Source organism: Anneissia japonica, unplaced genomic scaffold (assembly GCF_011630105.1).
Source record: "Anneissia japonica isolate Jap-2015-1 unplaced genomic scaffold, ASM1163010v1 scaffold287790_len634930_cov199, whole genome shotgun sequence".
Classification (NCBI taxonomy): Eukaryota; Metazoa; Echinodermata; class Crinoidea; order Comatulida; family Comatulidae; genus Anneissia; species Anneissia japonica.
Window position 1 is genome coordinate 227,401 of NW_022748191.1, and position 22,919 is coordinate 250,319.

At 32.8% G+C, this 22,919-nt stretch overlaps 2 protein-coding genes across 4 annotated transcripts in view; one reads left to right on the forward strand and one right to left on the reverse strand.

Moving 5' to 3' along the window:
- LOC117120701 (zinc finger protein 704-like) overlaps positions 1 to 11,958 on the forward strand; it is a 24,593-nt gene extending 12,635 nt beyond the window's left edge. Inside the window, exons 4-7 of the mRNA XM_033265741.1 lie at positions 3,124 to 3,221; positions 3,620 to 3,827; positions 3,995 to 4,081; positions 4,870 to 11,958. Of these exons, the coding sequence (XP_033121632.1) occupies positions 3,124 to 3,221; positions 3,620 to 3,827; positions 3,995 to 4,081; positions 4,870 to 5,073 (597 nt within the window). The 3' untranslated portion in view covers positions 5,074 to 11,958. The remainder of the gene's footprint in view (positions 1 to 3,123; positions 3,222 to 3,619; positions 3,828 to 3,994; positions 4,082 to 4,869) is intronic.
- The window catches only part of LOC117120700, a 35,512-nt gene that overhangs the window by 6,969 nt on the left and 5,624 nt on the right, over positions 1 to 22,919 (reverse strand). For all 3 annotated transcript variants that reach the window (XM_033265739.1, XM_033265738.1, XM_033265740.1), the window contains 9 exons: positions 21,378 to 21,586; positions 18,910 to 19,024; positions 18,115 to 18,185; positions 17,192 to 17,435; positions 16,695 to 16,820; positions 15,490 to 15,643; positions 14,763 to 14,916; positions 14,238 to 14,406; positions 13,526 to 13,714 (listed from right to left, as the gene is read on the reverse strand). In XM_033265739.1, the coding sequence (XP_033121630.1) occupies positions 13,530 to 13,714; positions 14,238 to 14,406; positions 14,763 to 14,916; positions 15,490 to 15,643; positions 16,695 to 16,820; positions 17,192 to 17,435; positions 18,115 to 18,185; positions 18,910 to 19,024; positions 21,378 to 21,586 (1,427 nt within the window). In that variant the 3' untranslated portion in view covers positions 13,526 to 13,529. The remainder of the gene's footprint in view (positions 1 to 13,525; positions 13,715 to 14,237; positions 14,407 to 14,762; positions 14,917 to 15,489; positions 15,644 to 16,694; positions 16,821 to 17,191; positions 17,436 to 18,114; positions 18,186 to 18,909; positions 19,025 to 21,377; positions 21,587 to 22,919) is intronic.

The window sequence follows — 22,919 nt, forward strand, 5'->3', positions numbered from 1 at the left end:
TGTCCATACGAGGCGTACGTAAAACAGAGGGTTCGTATAACTGGGGTACGTAAAAACGAGGTTCTACTGTAATTATCATTAATCATAGTACTAGTACAGTAATTATCATTAATCATAGTACTAGTACAGTAGTAAAACTGAGCCAATGCCACAGTTTTATTGTTTTAGTAGAAGAATTTATTATAAAACTCAAATGTAATACATCTAAATACTGAATTGATATAAATTTTGATGAGATTGACCTTTTCAGGTTTAGACTGAAATGCAAACTGTTTTGTGAATTTGTTCTATTGTGATCAGTCATGGAGGAATAGGCCTACAGCTCAAAAGTCAATTTCCCTTTCATACTCATCATGGCTAGAAGAAAATGACTGCCATTCACTCAGGACACCAAACATTATATTGAATGAAAAATATAGAAATCAAGAATGTAAGTCAGTGACCTTAATTGTAATGAACTGGGTTTTCTCTGGAAGACCATTACTGGCCATCAGGTAGATGAGTGACTTTCTACTGGACCATTCTCATTATCATTTGCCTGAGGTCAGTTAGCTAAACCCTCAGTTACCTGTAGAGTATTATCTTTAGGAGGGGAAAGGGTACCCCAAAAAAGCTTGAAGAAAAGAATCTTGAATAGGCTACACAGTTCCATTCATCTCCAAAACATCAACATTATTTAATACTGGTAATAAATTTCCCTTTCTGTTTTGGGACGTAATTTTCTGCTGGTCTACCAAGACAAAATTATGCCAATGCTACAGCCATGTCAAATAAATGATAAGATAATACGGCCATAGTAGACCTGTCAACCTGTCCAATCAAAATCTTACAATCTTACACAAACACCGGCAAAACTTACGCTTATCCTAAAATTCGACTAAATTTTGTTTCTTTCTCAATTTGTAATGAACTTTACTATATCTAACATTCATCATCATAACATTCTACCTCCATGATTATGGTCACAAGCACTTCTCCCCATGAAATCGCAATTAATATCAACTAAAATAGTCATCACTGCGCACTCTCTAGCTATGTGCGTGGTGTTTGAATACCCAATCGTTCCCTGGGATCTAAACAATTGCATGTTGAATTTTTAAAGAATGCGACTGACTCTGTATCAGACAACAGCACAACTTTATAGGCTCTTTGGTGCAAATGCTAGTGACGAAAAAGAACAAATATTCAGGCCACTATAACCCTAACTATTGGTTGATTTCCCATCGATTTATAATCAGGCGGTACTAGACTCCGATCGGGAGCCCTTGGCGGCCCCCTGGCCCAAAGCCACTGTTCGTGCCATTGGCACTTGTTATGTGGCACCCGATCTTCTTGTTGAAATTTCTCAAGGTTGACAGGTATGCCATAGTGTTGTAAAAAAGAATTATTATTGTTGGCAGATTAGCCCTGAGTTTACCACTGCCAGATAAACAAAAATAAATAAATTCATACAGTAATCTTGACAACAAAATGTTCATGTACAGTATTGACTACTTGACAGGATAATAGGATCTTCCAATTTCAGAAAGTCAATGTTATTCTAGCGAGATTAAACAATGAACTGTGCACATAAAGCATGAATAATTAAATGGGAAAACCAGAACTTAAAAATAATATTTTAACATACTTTTTGACGTGGCATTTACTGCCAGTACACAATTGAATATCTTTATGGAAAAAACCAAACTTATAATAGATGTGGTATGTCAATTCATCATAATCAGGTGATTCTACAATCACCAGACTAGGCCAAAGTAATTACGAAGAGATGGAAACCTAAATGGCAGAATACATTATTTACCAGCCCGTTTTCGACTACTGTAGTATATAGGATACTAAATAGAAAATAGTAAATATCCTTACCAAAAAATAGTTTCAAATCCCGGACGTAAAAACTAACACTTAATTTTAATTTAGGCTACATCAAGAATTATAAATTTAGTCAATAAAATGTAGATTTTGAATAGATGGGGAACTGTTTTTAATATAAGTACAAGATATGGGCATCACAAACTGTACCACTTTGCTCTGAACATCAAAATTTCTTTCCTGTTTGGTGGAAAAGGCCACTATCCAAGTTTCACAGGCAGATCTTCAATTTATGTATAAAGTCAATTAAGGTTAATTATCAAACCATTCCTACAGTATTTGCATCACTACTGAACAGCTCATTCTTAAAAAGATTATGCTAAGGTGGTATTGTGCAATTCTTTTTGCTATTTTATATCTGACCCAATTTCACATGCAGGAAACCATTGGTGACAAAAGTTGGTATACAAAATGAATGTGTATTTTAACTGAACTTGCGAGTGGCTCACAAATGCAACTTATTCAAGAAAATTCCATCATTTCTAAATATAGCTTAGCAGTTATATTAATAGAACATACGCAAAGTGGTTTTTTCACAACCTCTCAAAATAGAACTGTACTCTAGTTACACTGTAGTTGCTAAAAATATTATATTGCTTGGTCTGTTGATAGTCGAATGATTGATTGATTGATCGGTTCGTTGATGATGTTCAATGTGTTTATTTCATTTTCTATACTTGTAGTTTAACATTGACTAGAATGACCTACTCATTTTACATCCATACCTAAGTTACTTTCATGTGATTTACTATTATTTGTTACATATTACGCAATACCTTGAGAAAAACGTGTCCTAATGGGAAAACCCATCCTAATGGGAAAACCCAAAGGTGTATACCACTCAGCCTCATAGCTCAGATGGTAGAGTATCCGAATGGTAATCACGTCTTTGGGTTTGAATCCCAATGGGGACATACATTTTTCACAAATATTTATTATTATCTTTAATCAACACCAGTGGAAGTGTATCTTCATACCTTAGTGACTTTCATGTGATTCTTTTTACATCTTAATTTGGTTACTTTTAAATGTGATAATTTTTTCATAATTCGTTAATGAGGAACATCAATTTTGATTGGACAGTTAGTAAATGTTAGTTCATCTTCACTGTTCATTTCCTTTTGAAACAAAAGTTGGTATACAAAATTGTAAAAGATAGCCTACTTTCAGTGAACGCAACTTGACATTTCCTGAGTTTCCTACAGTAGACCAATTTCCTCTTAACATGCATTTCACCTCTGTTATTATTTGTAGGGCTCTAAGAAATTGTATCAGTGCCGATGGAATAACTGCACGAAGGTTTTGTGTACACGACAAGGAATTGAAAAGCATGTTAGATCAGTACACCTAAAGTGAGTTCCATTTATATCTTCTTTCTTGAAATTTTCATTTGTTTTACTGTTTTTTTCCATCCTATTATTTACAACTTTGTATAACACCTACATACTAACCATATTATTGTCAATAACTATGAATAAATGTATAGGCTAAGTGATGTTACAGAAACTGTATATTAAAAAAAATAAAGTCAATACGAGTACACAAACTGTTCTAGAGGTACTGTATCATCATGTATGGCTTTCAATACCATATTATATGTTCTCTTCCTCCTTTTTTTTTTTTTTTGAAGGCCCCTCTGGATTCATTCCAGCAGCCTTACATCGCTAGTGCTGGGGGCATATGAATATATCATTTATGTTTAATGTAGGTGTTTTATAACGTAATATATTAAATTATTTTCACTTCCTAGGAGGCCATTGGAAGATGATGAAAGTGATGATGGTGAGGAAGATTTCTACTACACAGAAATTGAGAGCACAATAGATACTGTATCAGAGGGGTTTGCAAACATGACAACCTCATCCCCGCCCCCAACATTAAGCCATATGGACATGGCCCGACCCCCTCATGAGGATCCAAACATACTAGTTACACCAAAACTACGTACTATCAGTATGGTGGGTATTTTTTTTTTTATAATTTTTGATATAATTTTTGACATATGCTAAAGAATCATAATCATAATCAATATCAGTATATTTATGATAAAATTCATAAAAACAAACTTCCTTTGCTATGTATTTATCCAATCTTTTTTTTGGATTGCCATTTTAATCTCTTTCAGAACGCAGAGCCAATGCCAATTCATGATAGATTTTCTTGGCAGAAAAGCTCTCAGCCAGCATTCAAGGCCACTTCGGCCCCAGCAGAGGTAAGCGTGTAGTTTTATTATTTTTATTATTTCATTCTTATCAAACTATAGGTAACATGGTGGGCATAAATTTGATATTCTAACAAGTTCTAGCCATACTAATAAGTTTTATATTGACAAATATCTCTGATTTGCCATATATGGGCATAATGATATCATACCTTTCTTTTATTGTTCTTTAAGCTGGGGGGCCTATTCAGTACCTATGCCTGAGCATGATGATGTCATATCATAGCTGGGTGTGGTCATAATAATGTCATGTCATACCCATTTGTGGGGAGAATCACTGAGTCACAAAAAACCTGTTAATGTGAAGATCATTATGACTGGTTTTTGAAAAAAAAAAAAAAAAAGACATGATGCATGATCTGGATTTATGATTCTGAGAAACCATGCCCTTAAGCTACAATATCCTCACTTGTTTCTGGCTCACAATATTACCATTTAAAAAAAAAAGAACAATGAGGAGTTCACAGAATGTGTGGAGGGTCCAGATGCCATGGTAGAGACTGAGGTACAACATGTAATGCCATGGCACATCTAGTTGGCTGGAAATTGCACTCGAATGTTATCTTTTTCCTCCATTAATAATTTTTTTTATTATTTAGGGGTCTAGGCCTGCTGGGCACCCTTCAATTCACCCCTAAGATATCTTAATAGACAATGGCATGTATTGCATGACATTTGAAGTCAGATCCTTAAAAATAGGCCTACTACTATTTTTTTACATTAATGTTGTTTTGTTAGAGCCTTCCTAATACACTTGATAATTTCTAAAATTTATCTAGATGACCATCCACACCCACAAGTTAAGCTTAGTCAATCAAAGACAACAGCAACATCAGGCAGCCTCACCAAAAACTAGCGACTTTCACGCACCAAACAGGATCAGAAGCGATGGACGTAAATGCCGGAAGGTCTACGGTATGGATAACAGACACATGTGGTGTACACAGTGCAGATGGAAAAAGGCCTGCACAAGGTTCAACTAATTTGGTCAAAATGTGTGATAAGAAGTGTTTTTTTGTTTTTTTTGTTAATAAGATGGGAACAATTTATTTGTTAATCACCTGGTCTAATATTAAATCTGAAAATTGTATTTGGGTAAAAATGTATTGGGGTGGGTCAACCATTTATCCATTTTGGAGGATATTTATACTGGTTATTACTGTAGACTAGAGTATACAATTTATAAAAAAAAAAAATTGCTTTAAACATCAAGATACTCATAATAATTATAAGGTTTGAAATATTGAATGAGGGTGGGTATATTTGGTAGTTTAGTTCCAATTTTCTTTATCAAACTGAATCCTAAATTAAATAAATTTTTTATGCTAAAAAATTGACACACCCCTAAACCTTTTTCTATGCCAGTTGCTTTTCTTTTACTTCGTGTGTGTCTTTTAGCATTTTTTTTTTAAGAGAAAATAATAAAAGAGTATTCCCAGGTTTCAAAATACACAGATATATAAAAAACATTTTTTTTTTTAACTTGGCCTAATATTTAATCGTTCTGGAATTAACATTTCCAAGTGAGTTTTCATTATTGCCCAATTTTTAATATTAAAAACATCTTGGGTGCAATAGCGTACCTAATATTGTATCGTGCTAGTTTAAAAAATAGTGCATTATGAATGATAAAACCACCTTTTTATTTGAAATTTTGCATCTAAATTCATCTATAGAAAATGAAAAAAATTTTTGTAAAGTAATATTTATTTAGACATTTGATTTTAATATAAAGTCAATGAACACATTGGTACAAAGTTGTACTTCGATGATATTGTTTTCATAGTCAGCATTGATAGAGGTCTATTTTTATTACTACATTGATTTTCAAGTAGAGAATCTTAAGGCATGTTTGATAGTATAATGAGCATGAACCAAATAATTTTGTATGAAATCAGTAACATCAACATCAAATCATTTACAAGGTTATTTTAATATATACTCAGGACTTGTAACTGTCCAGACAGACTTGCAGGATTTCTATGCCATTTTTTTTTTCTCTCATTTCTGGGGTTTTTCTTTTTTTTTATGAAAAAAATAAAATTAAAAATGTATACTGATTAAAAAAAAAAGTAGTACTATTTTAAGTGTTATAAATGTATACCAATGCACCCACTGTGTAAACAAAATAGATGGTAAATGATCTCCAAACAACAAATTTCCCTGCAGAAGGTCTAAGTTTCTGCATTGAATTGGAAGTTTGATCTCTTATTTGTTTTATTTGTTATTAACATAGAGTGTGTGTATAATGTATTCCCATATTGATCTGTGTCTATGGAGCATCTCTTCACACATTGGTAGAATACCTCTATGCACTACATTCCCATACTGACACATGGGCATGTGTGTATGTAATCCCATAAAATGTGTAAGCAAGAGACTTAGTATCAGGGTGGAATGTGTGAGGCACATAAATCTAAATGAAAGTAACTAAAAATAACATATTGTTGAAGTAGAAGCCAGAGGAATAGGATATAGGCCTATGTTAAAAGAAACAAATCATTAATAAACTTAATTATATTTAAATTTTGGTTTGAGAGTACCATTTCCAGCTGTAACTATAGTTCATCTTACCTCATGCTTAACCATGGTGGGCCCGAGGTAGCATTGAAACCCTATCTGTGAAAGTCCTTCCTTGGGCTCCCTCTATTTCAAATTTCTGGATCTGCCATTGGTGATAACCACTGCAGCTAAATGAATTGCAATCTACTGTTTTGTTTTATGTGAAAGTCACAGTATCTTAACCAGTTGATTTCATCGTAATCTGGTATTGAAATATTAGAATTCACAGATGGAACCTAATACCAACTACAATGTTTCTTAATCTTAGTTACGATTGGACTTAATCCTTACTATAGCCTAGTCTAATCAAAATTCTAAGCTTTCCTAATCCTAGCTATGACGTAGACTTACAACATGGCAAATCATCTTTTCGTAAATGAAATTTTAACTGTGAATTTTTCTTTGAAAAATTTAGTTATACATACTTAGATGCCAACAGAATTTATTTTTGGTGTGTAATTGCAAAACAAAAATTAAATTTCCTTTTAATATATCTGATTAACCATTTTTATGGTAGGCCTTTTCTAGTTACAATTTGGATTTTGAATCTTTTGTTCCTGGTATGTTTTATGGTCAGTTATCAACAGAAAGACTACCTCAACTGGTAGTAATTACCTCAAAATTCTAATTGATTCAGCTTGCTGATGGCTGTTGGTTCCCAATATTCTCCTGATGGGCAGCAACAAAACTATACATTTTAACCGCTACCTCCTTTTTAACCTTTGTTCTTAGAGTGAGATTTTACAGCTTTATCATCTTTTAATTACGTTGGTAATTAGGGTAATGGGGTTTTGAATTTTTTAAAGGGAATATTGACAGTTCATTTAACAGTGCTGGTAATACCGAGCCAACATTGAGGCTTGGAGGACAATAACAATAATGTTGATAAAGTTCATGATCCCTCTCTTTGTTAGTCAGTTTTAGGAGGTTTTTCACATTTGAGATCTCTAATTTGGTTCTTTGTGAGGTCTGTGAAGAAACTTCCCCTTTGTCGCCCTACATGTTTTTGACATTGTTTTTAGACTGACAATTCTTTTTCTACTTGTCTATGAAACGTTTTGTCACTTATTCACAATAATTATGACTTAGATTAAATTAGTACTCTGGCTTATTAAGGATCATTAATTAAATACCACCTTTTTTAAATGCAAGTGTCATTTTTAAAACTTATATCAATATCCAGGGATCCATTAATTATTTTTTAATTAAACAAAAGAGAATGAATAAAGACAGAGACATTTTGAGATTCAATTCATGTTTTGATTTATGTGATCATTATCAAGAATATTGATTCTTGATAATGTATACAGTTTGCACTGCAATTCGATACCACCTTTGGGACCTGAAAATTTAAGATGGTCATGGGGTTTGGTTACCAATTAGAGGGTTAGCTTTGTGTTGAAGATTGTCTTTTGGTTCTTTAAAAAAATAGTCTCAAATTAGAGGGGTCTCTGAATTAGAGGGGCCTGGAATATTTTGATGATATACAGTAATACTGTGTCCTTGATAATGATCAAATATAGCAGATCAAAACATTGATTCTCAATATGACTAATTTAGTGAAGTGGGGTGGGGCACCTGTCTCTTTGATAGATTCCAAAACTAGTACCCTGGCCTTTGCACATCCTGAAATTCCGGATTTGACTCAGGATAGACTTACTTAAACTAGTTCCTCCATTCTTAAATTAACTTCATTCACTTTTCAAATTAGTAGGAATTGTCCTTTGCTGGTATGGCAGAGTAGGCGGAGTCAAGTTTTATGTCCATATATAGTCGTGATGTGCTTGTTATGATCATAATATGATGTCAGTATGACCATATTTAGGAATGTCACGTTTTTGTCGAATTAAATTTTGATAGTGAGGACATGGCTTAAGAATTTTAAAATTATCTTTTCTCATTTCTGTTTACTTATTCATTGCATCTGGTGCTCAGGAAACATTCCATGGATAATTCAACATAATACCAATCAGTTGTGAAGCAAGGTTTTAGGAGTCATGGAGAATGAAGGGGGGTGGGGCGGTGAGAGGGATTGGAAAAGTAATGTAACTATATTCATGAAAAAATCATCGAATTATCATTACATAACTATTTGTTAAGGTTATAATGTTATAAAAGTCTTAAAATGGAATTTAGGTGCGGAGACCCTGGAAAGTTATATTAACAGCACCATTACTCAGTACAACTGTATTTAATATTTATTTGTAAATGTATTTTAATAAAAAAATACATACAACAAAGTGCAGTCACATTAAGAAATTTCTGTTTACAAACTTTAAAAAATGACAACAGACAAAATAATAAATCTAAGAAATAGAGTAGCACATTTTCAAGTTCATATTTCATCTAAGAAGCATTATAGACTTAAGGTTAGAGGTTCGTATTCTATGCTATGGTAAGGAGCTTAGTTTGTATCTGTCTCCCCACCCAAGATCAAGAATATAATTGTAAGCCTACATCGGGTAGGATGCAAATGAATGAATATACATGACTTTGAATGTTCCTCAACCAGCAAAAGTAGCCAGTTGCCATGTCAACCATAGAACTTACAGTTTTCAATCATTCTAGTACTATTACTATAAATGCAAAATGTGTTATTATTGTTTTTAACTATTTTTATCATAATTATTGATTACTAATATTTTAATTATTACTTTCAATAATAATAATAATAATAATGTATAAAATAAATAATAATAAACAGAATATAGTGCTGACAAACCTTCCAGTCTAAAATAAACTTCTTTTCTAGTACTGTACTTCTGCAATGTAGAAATGAAAACTACAGTCTTTAATTACTACTATGATCTATTTAGAAACAGTACAGTACTCAATATAAACAACAATTGTTTAACTATAAATGTGTAAAGTATACATACATTTTCTATCACTTTTATGGGACTGTGAATATGTTACTATTGTACTGTACTTTAATAAACAGATATTGTACATAATTAAATAATCTTTCATTGACACACTGATCATATTTATCTGATAGATACTACTGATTTTATGCACTGAATCTCTAGCTTTGTTTGGGAGGCACTTTTATGAATTTTTGTCAGGAAGAAAATTATTGTTGAGAATTTAATGCAGTATTTTTTATTTTAATTGTGTGCTTCTCTAAGATGGTATTACTTTAAACTCTACAAACTAGTGTTTAAGTCCATTTTATTTTCACCTTGTCCTATAAATAATTTATTCAAACTTATACAAAATAAATTTGTAAACACATTTTAGCCCTAGTTAGAATTTAAAGATACATTTTCTTCAGAAACTAACAATTTTAAAGATCATAAAGTAACTTCTGTAAATTGAATTTGAGGAATGGAATACATGATAATATTAATAATAATTATTAATACAATTTAATAATGATATTGCTATTTAAGGCTTATAGTTAATAAAATAACTGTTATTTAAAGGTTCTCTATTAAATGCATTAAAGTGATGTACATGTCATTGTCATAGTGAACTATTAGGCATTTTTTAAGTCGGTGGGTGTTTTTATACAGAGGCTACAGTATGCAAAACTACATCCTAGCCAGTAAATAATTGGAGAGGCCAGGATTTTTAAATTCTCAAAAAACATAGAAGTAATCCTCAAAATTGTTTCACATGAAAGCTTTAATTATTTAATAATAATTTAAAACAAATACTTTATACGTTAAACGACTGGCAAAGTAGTGGTACAAGCACAAAATAAGTAAATGAATTAAATGTTGTAGGTCTTCTTGATAATTTGATTGTATATGATCATTAATACTAATTGCTGCATAAGTATTTTAATTAGGAATACTTTCAAAGATCTGTCCAAATATACTAAATGTTTTTCATTGGAAGTTGTAAATAACAGATTTATAGCATCTTTTGAACTGGTTTTGGTCAACAGAAATGTTTGTAGTACAATCTCTCTTGGTATTCTCTGGTGATGATTTTAGCCAAATATTATTGTTGTTAAGAATCATAAGTATTTATATTGTTGTTATTATTTTTATTTATTATAGCTATTATTAGTTTTATTATATTATTTTAAATTATTGATCATAGTAGATGGATATTGTTTATGGAATTTGGTATTGATACTTATGATAGTAATTTAGATGGGATATTCCAGTAGTATAGCCTGTATCAAAAAACTGAATTCTATTTAATGTTTTCCATTTTTAAATGTTCTATTGCAGTTAAATGTCGGCATACTCATCAAGTCAAGAGTAAATTTGTGCTTGTAACTTATTTTTGCATTTAATTATCTTTCAATAAGTATTTAAAATTTGGGATGCACCTTTATATTATGGAAATATAATAGATGGAAGTTGTTGTATTGTAAGATTGATTGATATTATGTAGACATATATATTTTAAGTTTTTATTTCTATCATATTTTTTAAGAAAAAAAAAGAAAACAAATCCTAAACGCACCGATTTTATTTAAATTTAGATTTACACTTGATATTGACTATATGGGAAAATGTGAGGAATGGGACAGACATGTTTAATGCCATATGAAATGTTCTTTATTTACCTACACATAACAAGATTGAGAAAACAACAAGTGCACTAAATGATTTGCTTAAAACCTGATGTCATAGACACTATATTAACCATCCTAGCAATTTGTACATGTAACTGCACATTTTTTTGTTGTTCCAGGTATGGCAATGTAATTGTGTCATATTATGCAATGAACCATGGCTGATCGTGTGACCTAAAATTGACCTCTCCTGATCTTTTAATAAAAGTGGGCTCTTAAAACTTAATCTTAAATAGCAATAGACAGATACATTTTTCTGCTTTTAACTTAACTTTGTTTAATGCACAGAAAGGTGCAAGTGTCAAGGCTCATCATGGCCCAAAATTTTTTAGAGCTGACAAGTATTCTTGGAAAAAAAAATCACATTTATGCCAACATTGGCAATCACTCAATTTTTTTTTAATGCAGCACTACAATCTTAATCAAAGATATTCCATTTTTATGAAGCTGAAAATTGATTATTAAAATATAAGACCAGCTTGTAAAAAAAGCAACTTTAGACTTAAATAATCAATCTAAATCTCATACTAAAGTAAATTTACCTGCGACACATCGAACAATAGCAGCAGTTTCAAAGTTTTGCATCTCAATCTTGTAATGTGCAGGTAATTCAGGATTCCACATAGAATATTAGCATACAGGTGTCCAATAGCATGTTTTGTAAATGTGGATGTAAATAATATAATTATCAGCATGAATTTATTGACTGCACAATGTACATATCTTTACTATTCTAAATCTTTTTTTCTTCAATAAAAGTTAATAAAATTGATAACTGTTTACAGTATCTTTATTGTTTTTGAGAAAACTTGTGTCTTGAGGAATGAATGTCTTTTCGGTTATAGGTTAAAAACAGTAAGTTTTAAATCACTTGTTTGATGACTAGTTCAACAAATTTATTCACCTACATTTTTAAAGATTATTATCAAGCTTAGTAGAGACCAATAAGACAAGCCTCTTTTAAACCTGGTTTCGCGAACTTATTTTTTAAAGACTGTCGGGAGGGGGGAATAAAAATATAATTTTGTTTTTCATATACCAAAATGTTTTTGCCAAAACCACTTAGCAGAAAAGCAGAAAACAAAAATAAAATTGTATAAATGAATTAAACAGTGTATTAATGAATTATACAGTGTAGTAATGAGATTGATAAACGCTTTAAATTTATATAATTAAGGAAGAAATATATCTTATATTGGAGATTTCAGGGGAGCGGGGGGTGTAATAATAATAAATATAATTTTTTTTTATGAAATCTATATTTTTCATAGCAGAGGGTGTACTAAGTGGCTAAATATAAAATTTCAATTTTATTCAAAATCACCATTATTGGTGGTCGCGGAGTAAACAAGGTACAAAAAAAGTCTCGCCTAATTTGCCAACCCATCCACAGCCAAGAAAATTCTCATGCAGTTTCTAGTGTGGTGGCGCTATTCATATATTTAGAATTGTCAGGTAACTGTTGAGGTATAGATTGTTAAGATGGCAGCAGTGTTGTCTGTGCTCTACGATTTAGGAGATTTAATGGGAAAAACAGACTGACCTAAAATAGTAAGTAGGTGTTAAAAAACAGAATTTTAAGAATTAACCCATGTGAGATGAATATAGATTTATTCTACTGTATTAACACTGTCCTAAAAAAAACTTCAATATCCAATGAATACAGGCTTATTCCATTGTGTGTAATAGGAACCTAAACTTTTGTTAATAAAATACAGATCACTTAAAAATATAATGCCACCTTTTGAAAATCATATATAATCTTGAACATTAAATATAAAAACTACAAAATGAATTATGTACGTCAATTAAAAAATGTTTAAATAATACTAATCCAAGTCTCTGCATAGTTTTTTTTTTTACCATATCTTTAAATGCTCTGCTAAATGTGTTTTTGTGATATCTAATCGGTTCAAAATTATTCACCCGTTCTCTGCCATCAATCACACAGACTCCCATAGGGGAATGCCAGATCAAAAAGGCTCCAGCCCATGCACTGGCGTATAAGTATCCTTCACTTGAGGGGTGTTTAAGCCAACTAATTACAGTTTGCCCTCCAATTCGAGATCACTCTATACCAGATACCTCCTAATACAAATCTTCAATAATTTAACGCAAAGTTAACTCCAAGACCACCCCAATTTTCCAGGTTCCAAAGGTGGTCTCAAATTGCAGGGCGAACTGTATTTAAGTTTGATAATGTATTTTGTCAATTTGTGGATATTGGTTTTTTTGGTTTTTTTTTTTTAATACTTTTTTGGAGTTGGGGACGGGATGGGTTTTCCTGAATATATCATAAATTGAAATCAATTATTATTGTTGTTATAAAGTGGAGGTACCTTTTCACCTTGATATCCATCCATTCATCAGTAAGAAGTCAAAAAGGTCGTAGTTGAATGGCCGATAAAACTTTTCCAAAATTGCTTGTGTTTTAGGCAGCATGTGTCCTAACAAATTGTCCTTTGATGATCGCATATTTTTCACGGATCTGTTTACTGTCACAGCCATACTATAATTGTCTAAAGTATCTATTATTGAAGCAAAAATAAAATATAAATGAATTACATCTCTATTTAATATACCTGTATACTGTAACACAAACAGGTAATGTAATATTTAATTAAATATTTTTTCTATAAACTTACAAGGTTCATTACCACATTGGTTACTATTCCAGTATGGGTGAAATGGGCAAAATGCAGAGTAGGTCAAAACTGGGCGACTAAAGAGATATACTGTATATATCTTACCAGTACCTAATTTCTGATAAATGGAAAAATAGCCCAGGTGAAAGGACCTTCCTGAAGTGTCAATTGGAAAAGTACCTACTTGTCCGAGAAACACCTGTGTGGTCCCACAAATGCATGTTTCTGCTGTCATTTTGTGGGACCTTAGCAACAGGATCCAAGGGGCGGGGCTTAGCAGAAAGATCCATACTGAGTCAGAGTACCAAGAACTTAATCTCCATTATGTCACATTTATGAAGTAGTCTCATATGGTATTGTTAGTCTTATAATCCATCATACTATATAAATGAAAAGTTCAACTGACCAAGGTTCAGAAACTTGTAAACTTTATGAAGTGTCTCTATTGGTTGTTCATGCCAATGGTTCAATAGGATGACATGTAATTGGTCTCTTGGAAAAACTTTCAGCCAATCATGTAAGAATATAATGTACATCCCTGCTTGTATGTGGTCAACTAGACTGGTATTTGCATTCTGACAAAGAAAAAATATGAAAACCATGCAAAATGTCTGATTAAATGAATTATCTTATATTAAGAGATGGACAGTAGAGGTATATTATACTCACTTTAAATATTTAGTGTATTGTCTTAATTAAATTTATTTTAATTTTTATTATTGAAAAAAATTGTTTGGTATTACAACCATTTGTATTATATTCGTTATTGATGTATATATTTTGTTTGTTTCTTATATGTAACTATAATATGTATATTTTACTCCCCACTTTTGGAGGTGTATTAAATAAAATTGAGATCGAATTGAAATATAAGTTGATCATTTGATAAGAAAAGTGATCTGAAATTTAGCTACAGAATATGACCCGTTACCTGACATAAGTTGGTGTGATAAGCACAGTATCTTACAGTGTGTGTATTCATGCATGCATACATACACTTAACAGCCTTCTCTACCATCCCATGAAAATCTTCACCAGATTTGTTAATGCTGGCTCTTCTTGAAAAAATATAGCCAGAGTATAACCTAAGTATTTAATTAAGGAAAATAATTGCATGAAGAACAAATCAATTCCAAATGTAAGTCCTGTTATTAACACAAGTAACAGGAGTGTACTTTGAAGCCCTGTCCAGACTATCAAATTTTATTTGATAAAAACATGTGACATGCCTAAATATGGTCATGATGACATCACATCATGACCATATATAGGCACATCATGACTATATATGGGCATACAACAGTTTTTTTTGTCAAAGAAAATTTAATAATCTGGACAGAACTTAATGAATACACAAATAATAGTTCAATATAATTCATGTAGTTTAATATAATCAATACTTTATAATATTTGTACAGGTCCTTTAATATTTTAGTGGTTAGTTTGAAGTAATGCTAAGCAAGTGATTACCTAGTAATCACTTATTCTTTAATTTAATATTTTAGTTGTTAGTTTGAAGTAATGCTAAGCAAGTGATTACCTAGTAACATGCAATTAATTTTATTGACTTTAAATATTTCTCCATAAACAATATATCTGTAAGACAGAACTACAAATACTGTACAAATATGGATCCTTGGATGTGTTGTACAGCTTACCTCTCAACTGGATCCCGCAACATGAACATTATTTTGGCAGAGGGTGTAAGAGCATAAATCAGATCAGCTGTAGTTGCTATGAGATTACCTTCAACTTCAAAATCTGCTAACCAAGTAGATGGTAAGAACCATCCTGTTGTCATGGAAGCATCACCTAGAAAAAAAAATAAAACAAAATCTTTGTATAATTTGGTATCATCATTACTATCATCACAGCAATAACCTCCTCTACCACATCACACCACCACTAACATCACCATTACTATTAACATCACCACCCCCATTACAATCACTATCACCACAATCATCATCATCCTTATTTTTTTTTAAATATTTCCTTCACATTTAACAGCAACTCGACACTTATAGGATGGAACAATTCTTTATTTAGGCCTAGAAATTGGAAGTGTTTTTGGTCTTGAGAAAAAGTCCTGCTGTGACAGGAATTGATTATAAGGCAAGCATCTAAACCCAATAAGCTATTCAACTGTATTTGTTTTTTTGTTTTTTTTCATCATTATCTACAATTTTAGAACTTTAACATTTTATTGTTTTAGGTGGGACTTTTTTATACCTTGTTTAGCGAACCCTCCGACCACCAAATATGTTGATTTTGAATAAAAATAAAATTATATTTTTGGCCAGTTAGAAACCTCTGCGACAAAAAAAGGAAATTTCATTTAAAAAATGAAATTATATATATATTATGACCCCCCCGCTCCACTGAAATCTACATTTATTTTCTCCTTTGCTAGATGGTTTTGGCAATATCGTTTTGCTAAATAAGAAAACAAATTTTTTTCCCGCCCTGCTCTGACAATCTTTAAAACAGTTCACGAAACAAAGTATAAAAGTCTTTAGCAAGAAGAAAAGATTTATTTAAAATTATTTTTAAAATACAGTATATAATATTTTTCCATACAGAACCAAGCAAACCTTGAAATGATTTAAATCTAAACTTCGACACTAACTCATTGGAAGTTGACCACTGTTTGACTCTTTTATTATAATATTTTTCCAGCAAACAGAACCAAGCAAACCTTGAAATGATTTAAATCTAAACTTCGACACTAACTCATTGGAAGTTGACCACTGTTTGACTCTTTTATTGAGCAATTCAATGTGTTATTGAGTTTTTTTAATGGTTGCAGATTTTGTCACATACAGAGGGTTCAGATTTGTAGCATGTGGCAAAATTAACTTACCGAAAATTGCTGGATGTACGGTCTGACTAGGCCTAATGGGCTTCATATTGCGGATCGTTTGAAATGTTGATTCTCCTATTGAACTTAGGTACCATTCCAGAGAAGATGGTTGATAATGGTCCCCACCTAATAAACAATAAATGCAACACAAGTAAACAATAAGAAATCCAGACACATTCATAATTATCAGAGGAGCATTTAAGGGGCAGTCAGCTGGTCCGGGCACCCTAAATTTTTGAAGGTAAAAAAAGTGGAGGCAAAAGAAAATTGTATTCAAATTTAAGATTGAGAGTGCCATTTCCATCCATCTAGAGATGCCATAGAAATTAAATTAAGTAGGGCCTACCTTGGCCCCAACAGTGGGGCTCAGGTAGTCTGGGCCCCCTATCTGTAACATTCCCACCTAAACCTTTATTTCAAATTACTAAATCCGCTACTTATTATTAAAAATCAATTCCCTGGTAGAAGTAACCAAGCGAGAATCTCATCACGCTCACCTGCAAATGTTTCAACAGGCGACCGGCCACGACGCTCATATCTTCGACTCCACCACTGATACTCTTTGAACTTGGTTGCTACAACATGGGGATGCTGGATAATCTTATCCCAGAGGTCCGTAGTGCCACACTTTGGGAAACCGACAATGTAGAAGTAAGGCAGACAGATAAGGTGGTCGCTGCCATTGTACCAACATGGAGTTTTGTATTCAGCTAAAAATGTTGATGGCACTTGCAAAAACAACTGGAATCATAAAAAAAATGTTTTTACAATGCAAGTTCTCGTAATTGGGCATTTTTATTTAATTATGAGAGAATTTTATATTGTAATATGCATATTCTAATTTTATTATTGTCTACACTAAATTTTTGTCATATTAAGTTTTATGATGCAATTTTTAGGATATGTGTGCTGTATATATTGAATACAGTTGTAGTAAAATGGTTAGTGAAATGTGTGTGTGGGTGGGTGTGTGGGTGTGGGTGTGTGTGTCATCTGATTTTTGTTTATCATGATGATAGAGATAATGATAATACAATGGTTTAAGATTCATGGAAAAAAATAATGGTGTTGATAATGATGACAATTATGATAGTCAAGATAATCTGAATAAATATGATGAAGGCATTGCAATGACTGATGATGGAATTTGCTCACATGCATGCTACAGCCCCAACATTATTCCAAATAAATAATAATGATGATGAAGATGATATTGATAATGATTATCATGATGATAATAATATTGTTCAGCATGATAATAATGGAGATGACAAAGATGTGATTAAGATGATGATAATGATTATGATACACTCAATGATAATACAGTAGTTAATAATCACAATGATGATGATGCCAATAGCTATGATAATCATGATGATATAGATGATATAGCAATAAGATTATGATATAACCATTTTACCTCCTGGTTTTTCTCCTTTATTATGTTGATGATTGCACTATAGCAGTTCTCTCTGTCTTGAATAATTCTGTCTACAAAAATGAAATTACAATAGTGATAAAATGAAAGGCGTGGTTTGGGTCCTAATAACATGCTGTGCAGTAATATATATAACATACCGTATTTATTTGAATAGAGTCTCCTGCGTTTACTGTTGAGAGGTGTTTTTGAGAGGGCATTTATTTTTTGGGGTGTAAAATGCATACGTATAATACTCGAATAAAAAATAAACGCCCCTGAATTTCACTGTGGAACTACTTAATTACTGCCAAAATGTAATACTCCATGATCATAAAGACTTATTGATCCCAACCAGGTTAGAAAAAAATCCTTCATTAGAGTAGAACATTAATAGAATGTGTTGAGAATGATGTGTGTTTATTCAAAGTAGGGCATTTATTTGAATAAATATGGTATATATGCATGTACAGTATGTACAGTTAAACTTGCCTAAGTCGCCTTTGTCTAAGTGGAATAATTTCTAAGTCGATCTAATTTCTAAGTTGATCTAATTTTACTTGCCAAATTGTTGTGTTTTCCATTTACAATCTGTAAGTCGAATTTTATCTAAGTCGAACAAAATTTCAATGGCATTTTGGATTCGACTTACGAAAGTTCAACTGTATATTGATGATGTGGATGTAGTGTGATAATAATAACGATCAATAATATTTTGAAGTTGGTGCTGCCTCTGCTGCAGATGATGATGCTATTAATGAGGATGGGTATCATGATGATGATGATTAATTTACTTACTCTTTCTGTCAAATTTACAGTTGGCATCATCATGTTGTTGATATGTACAGGTCAAATACACATAAAAAAGCAAACTGGCAAGGAAAGAAATAGTAGACACAACCCGGAGAACTCTCTAAACAGGTAATAAAAAGTAAAGAGTTATCTACAACAAGGCAACTTTTACTCCGAAAAGATGTAATCCAAATGGTTGATTATGATAAATTATGATTTTGACTACTCAGTTGATTGAGTCTAGTCTAGAGGCTTGGCCTATAGTAATAGCAGGTAGGTAGGCCCTGGCTTTTGGTAGTAGTAGGGCCTAGGCCTAGCCTATTTGATTTATTTAATATGCTCTTTAAAAAATACAACAGAAACAATTAATACACAAGAACAGATCAAATCACAAAAGAGCATGTACCGGGGATAACCCTAAAATTGCAAAAAAAAAGAAGAAAAGAATTATTTCCATAGGGGTAGGGCCTAGGCATAGGCCCTACTACTACTAGACCTAGGCTAGTACTAGTACTAGGCTAGGCCTAGTAGTAGCTACTACTACTAAATAACTAGGGCCTAGGCCTAGAAGGATTGTGTAGGCCAGTGTAGGCCTAGGCCCCTAGTAGGTATGCTAGCTAGGCTGGAGGCCCACAACATAGTTACAACACAATTCATGTGATCCTTCTCCCAGATTAGCTAGGCCTAGAGTCTAGCCTTGGGCCATACAATAGTACTACTAGGCCAGGCCTAGCGCACTACTTGGCCTAGGCTAGGCCTAGCCTACCTAGCCTGGTGAATAGGCCTGGCCTACGGGCCTAGGCTAGTCTAGCAGCAGCCATTCATCAGTACTGGATGATGGGTGAGTGGCATATATTAGCCAGTATTAATAATCAAACATACCTTTGGTTTCATTTAAGCAAGTATTGTGCTGTCACTTCTACTTTATTATAACAAAATTCAGAAAGTGAGACACAGCATGCACAGTATGGGCGGTAAGTGATAAATCCTATTTTAATCGGTGATTGGTCGGAAGTTGGTGACCTTCTGTAGAGCAACGTATGGCACGCCTAATAGGACATTAACATGACGAGTGACACAATCTTTTTCTAGAAACCTGGAACTATAAAATATAGCCGAGAGCTAAACCATGTAAATCAATCGTAGAATTTAATTAAACCTGTTTCCTACCCGGCGACTCATCATATGATGATAAACTCGAGTAATTGACAAACTATGATTTATTCAATCCGTCCCTATTGAGCTTTAGATTATGATATCAAATTTGGGTTTACTACATTACACTGATTCGAAAGGTCCACTGATTAATCTCAGATAAGATAATATAATACATACTCCAAGTATCGAAATGCACGCCATCGTGTTGGGATTCAATAATACGACATTAATTATGTCATCATCAGGAATGACAATGACCAAGTTTTGTATTTTCTCCAAATTGTTTACAGTAGATATGATAACACTCAACACTAGGAGGTTGCCTTTTTCGAAAGAGTTCATTTTGGGAGCTAAACTACAGAGACTATTACGTGGCTCTCCAACCCCCATCCAACACACATCCAACAAAACTAAATACAAATTGTTACAACTTACATGTGCGTAAAAATTCATATATAGGCCGGCTTAATAAATTTCCATATGAAATATTTGTTTTAAATTTGTTTTAACAATTAGGCCCTAGATTTAATTCATATGACTGATTAGATTTAAGATAGGCCTATACAGATATAAAATGCATTACAATTTAGTTGTATTGAGAATTCATGAAAATTACTATAAAATTACATTTAAAAAAGGTAATATTTATACAAGGCAAAACCTGATTGTGAATTATATATTTTATCTTTCAAATATTAATTACACAACCTTTTAAATACTTGTTGCTTTTATTTTGCAGCCACTGCGAGCATGGGGTATATTTAATTCTTAGATGAATGCATAAAAGAGAATATGCCTACAAAATAATATGATGGTTATATTGTTGTCATTTTGAAAACAAAAATTTGACCTTTCTTTTAATAAACTACCTTCACTATGAGGATGCCCCTCCCTAGTCCCCACAAACCGTTTCCAAATTTTCATAAGATTTTACAGTCACATGCAAGTGCATTTTTAGTTAGTAGAAAATTGAAGTTCGGCTGATAATATTCATACATCCTATATTATCATATTATATAACAAATTTCGAATGTCATTTTTAAAACTTTTCTTCGTGAGATTGTTGTCTCACAATGTCCTTTTGTACACGCTTCATTGGTTTTGATTTGTTCTGCGAAAACAAAACAAAAAATCAGAGAAAATTCACATAAAAAAGCGGATTCACAAGTAAACAACAACAACGACGACGACTACTTCTGTGCACTACTACTCTACCACGGAGTAGGACGCCCTATTTTTAGCCCTCACTCTAATTGATTTGAACGACCTACTAAATATCATTTTTAATAAGTGAAATGCATTATGGCTCTACACACCTTCAAACGGTCGGGATTTATGCTGCCATATGTACAAAATGTGAGCACTACAGCTAATAATTTTAACCCAACGAACAGTCCGCTGAATGAGTAGCGATATCGCTCAAGATCGTAAACGAGACATGCTCCTTCACGGCCACACGATTCCTGGCGAATCAGACACGCACTGGAAATAGTGGCGCCAAAGTAGATTGGAGCAGGAAACAAACCTATTGCAAACAAAAATAATCATGAAACATTTCGATTTTTTGACTCTTTAAAACAAGTAACAAAAATGTTGTTAACAGTAAAGACAGTATTATTAAACACTTAAAAACAACATTATTTGCAGATACGCAGGGTCGGATCAAGGATGTTTCTACCGGGGTGGTGTGAAACTCCCATTGAGGGTAGAAGGGGAAATTATTGAGAGGGGTGATTCTTTAATTTCCGAGGGTTTAGCCAATTTAATCTCCCATCTAATGCCCCTTTCCCACATTCACGATTTTTGCTACGGCAGGGCACGATTTTTCAATTTTGAAAAATCGCAATAGCGTCGTCGTAAATGTCGTGGTCAAAAATAATTCATCGTATTGCATCGTACTGGATCTTGATGTCATCGTGATAAAGCACGATTTTTTTGGAATGTTCAAAAAATCGTGCTCAATCGTAGCCGTGAAAAAGATCTTTGGTCTACCGCAGCGGCATCGTGTGAGTGGCGTAACGTTGTCGTCGTTTGTCGTGACTGTGTGTTGCCCATTCGTACTACCAACAACACCTACGACAAGCCAAGACGTCGCAGCGGTGCTGAGAGGATTAGATACGATGCCACCATCAAGACCGTGGTTTATATCACGTGGCTCTGTGTCAAAAAAATTTTTCAACACAATGAACAATTCCTTGCTCACTTGGAGGAAGTTTCTGAAGCCTCTTGTTTCTTCTCTATTTAACTCCACTAGCAAGTGTTCATACTGTCTAAAATATGGACGACGTAAGAGCCATGGCTGTGCCCATACACTTCGTTTAGGCCTATTTATGCATTCGACATGACCGACGCTTACTCTTGATTATCAAAACTATAGCAGCCAACAAATTTTCTTCTTCTTCTATAGCAGCAGCTTGCAAATATTGATGGTGTTTGAACAGTGCGCTTCTTTGTCATGTCATGTGATGTTTGTTTTTGTGATATGCGTCTTGCTTGTTAAATCGTGTTAACGTCATGCTTGCGTTTTTGTAAAGCCCCCATTTACACTAGACACGATTACAACACGACAACGACACAGTACAGATGCGCGCAGTGTTGAAAAATACAAACTACACGATGATATATTGTTTGTTAATTCATGAAATATTATTATTGATATATTCCAATTTCAATATGGGATAATTACTATTTCATAGCATACTGCACATCTTGGATCAAAATAATAAGCCATAAAGAAATAAGAGTACCAATCCGATCATTGATGAACTGTAATCATGTATATGTATGTGTTTATGTAAGTGTATGCATCTATATGCATGTACGCGTGTATATATGTATACATATATGTATATATATAT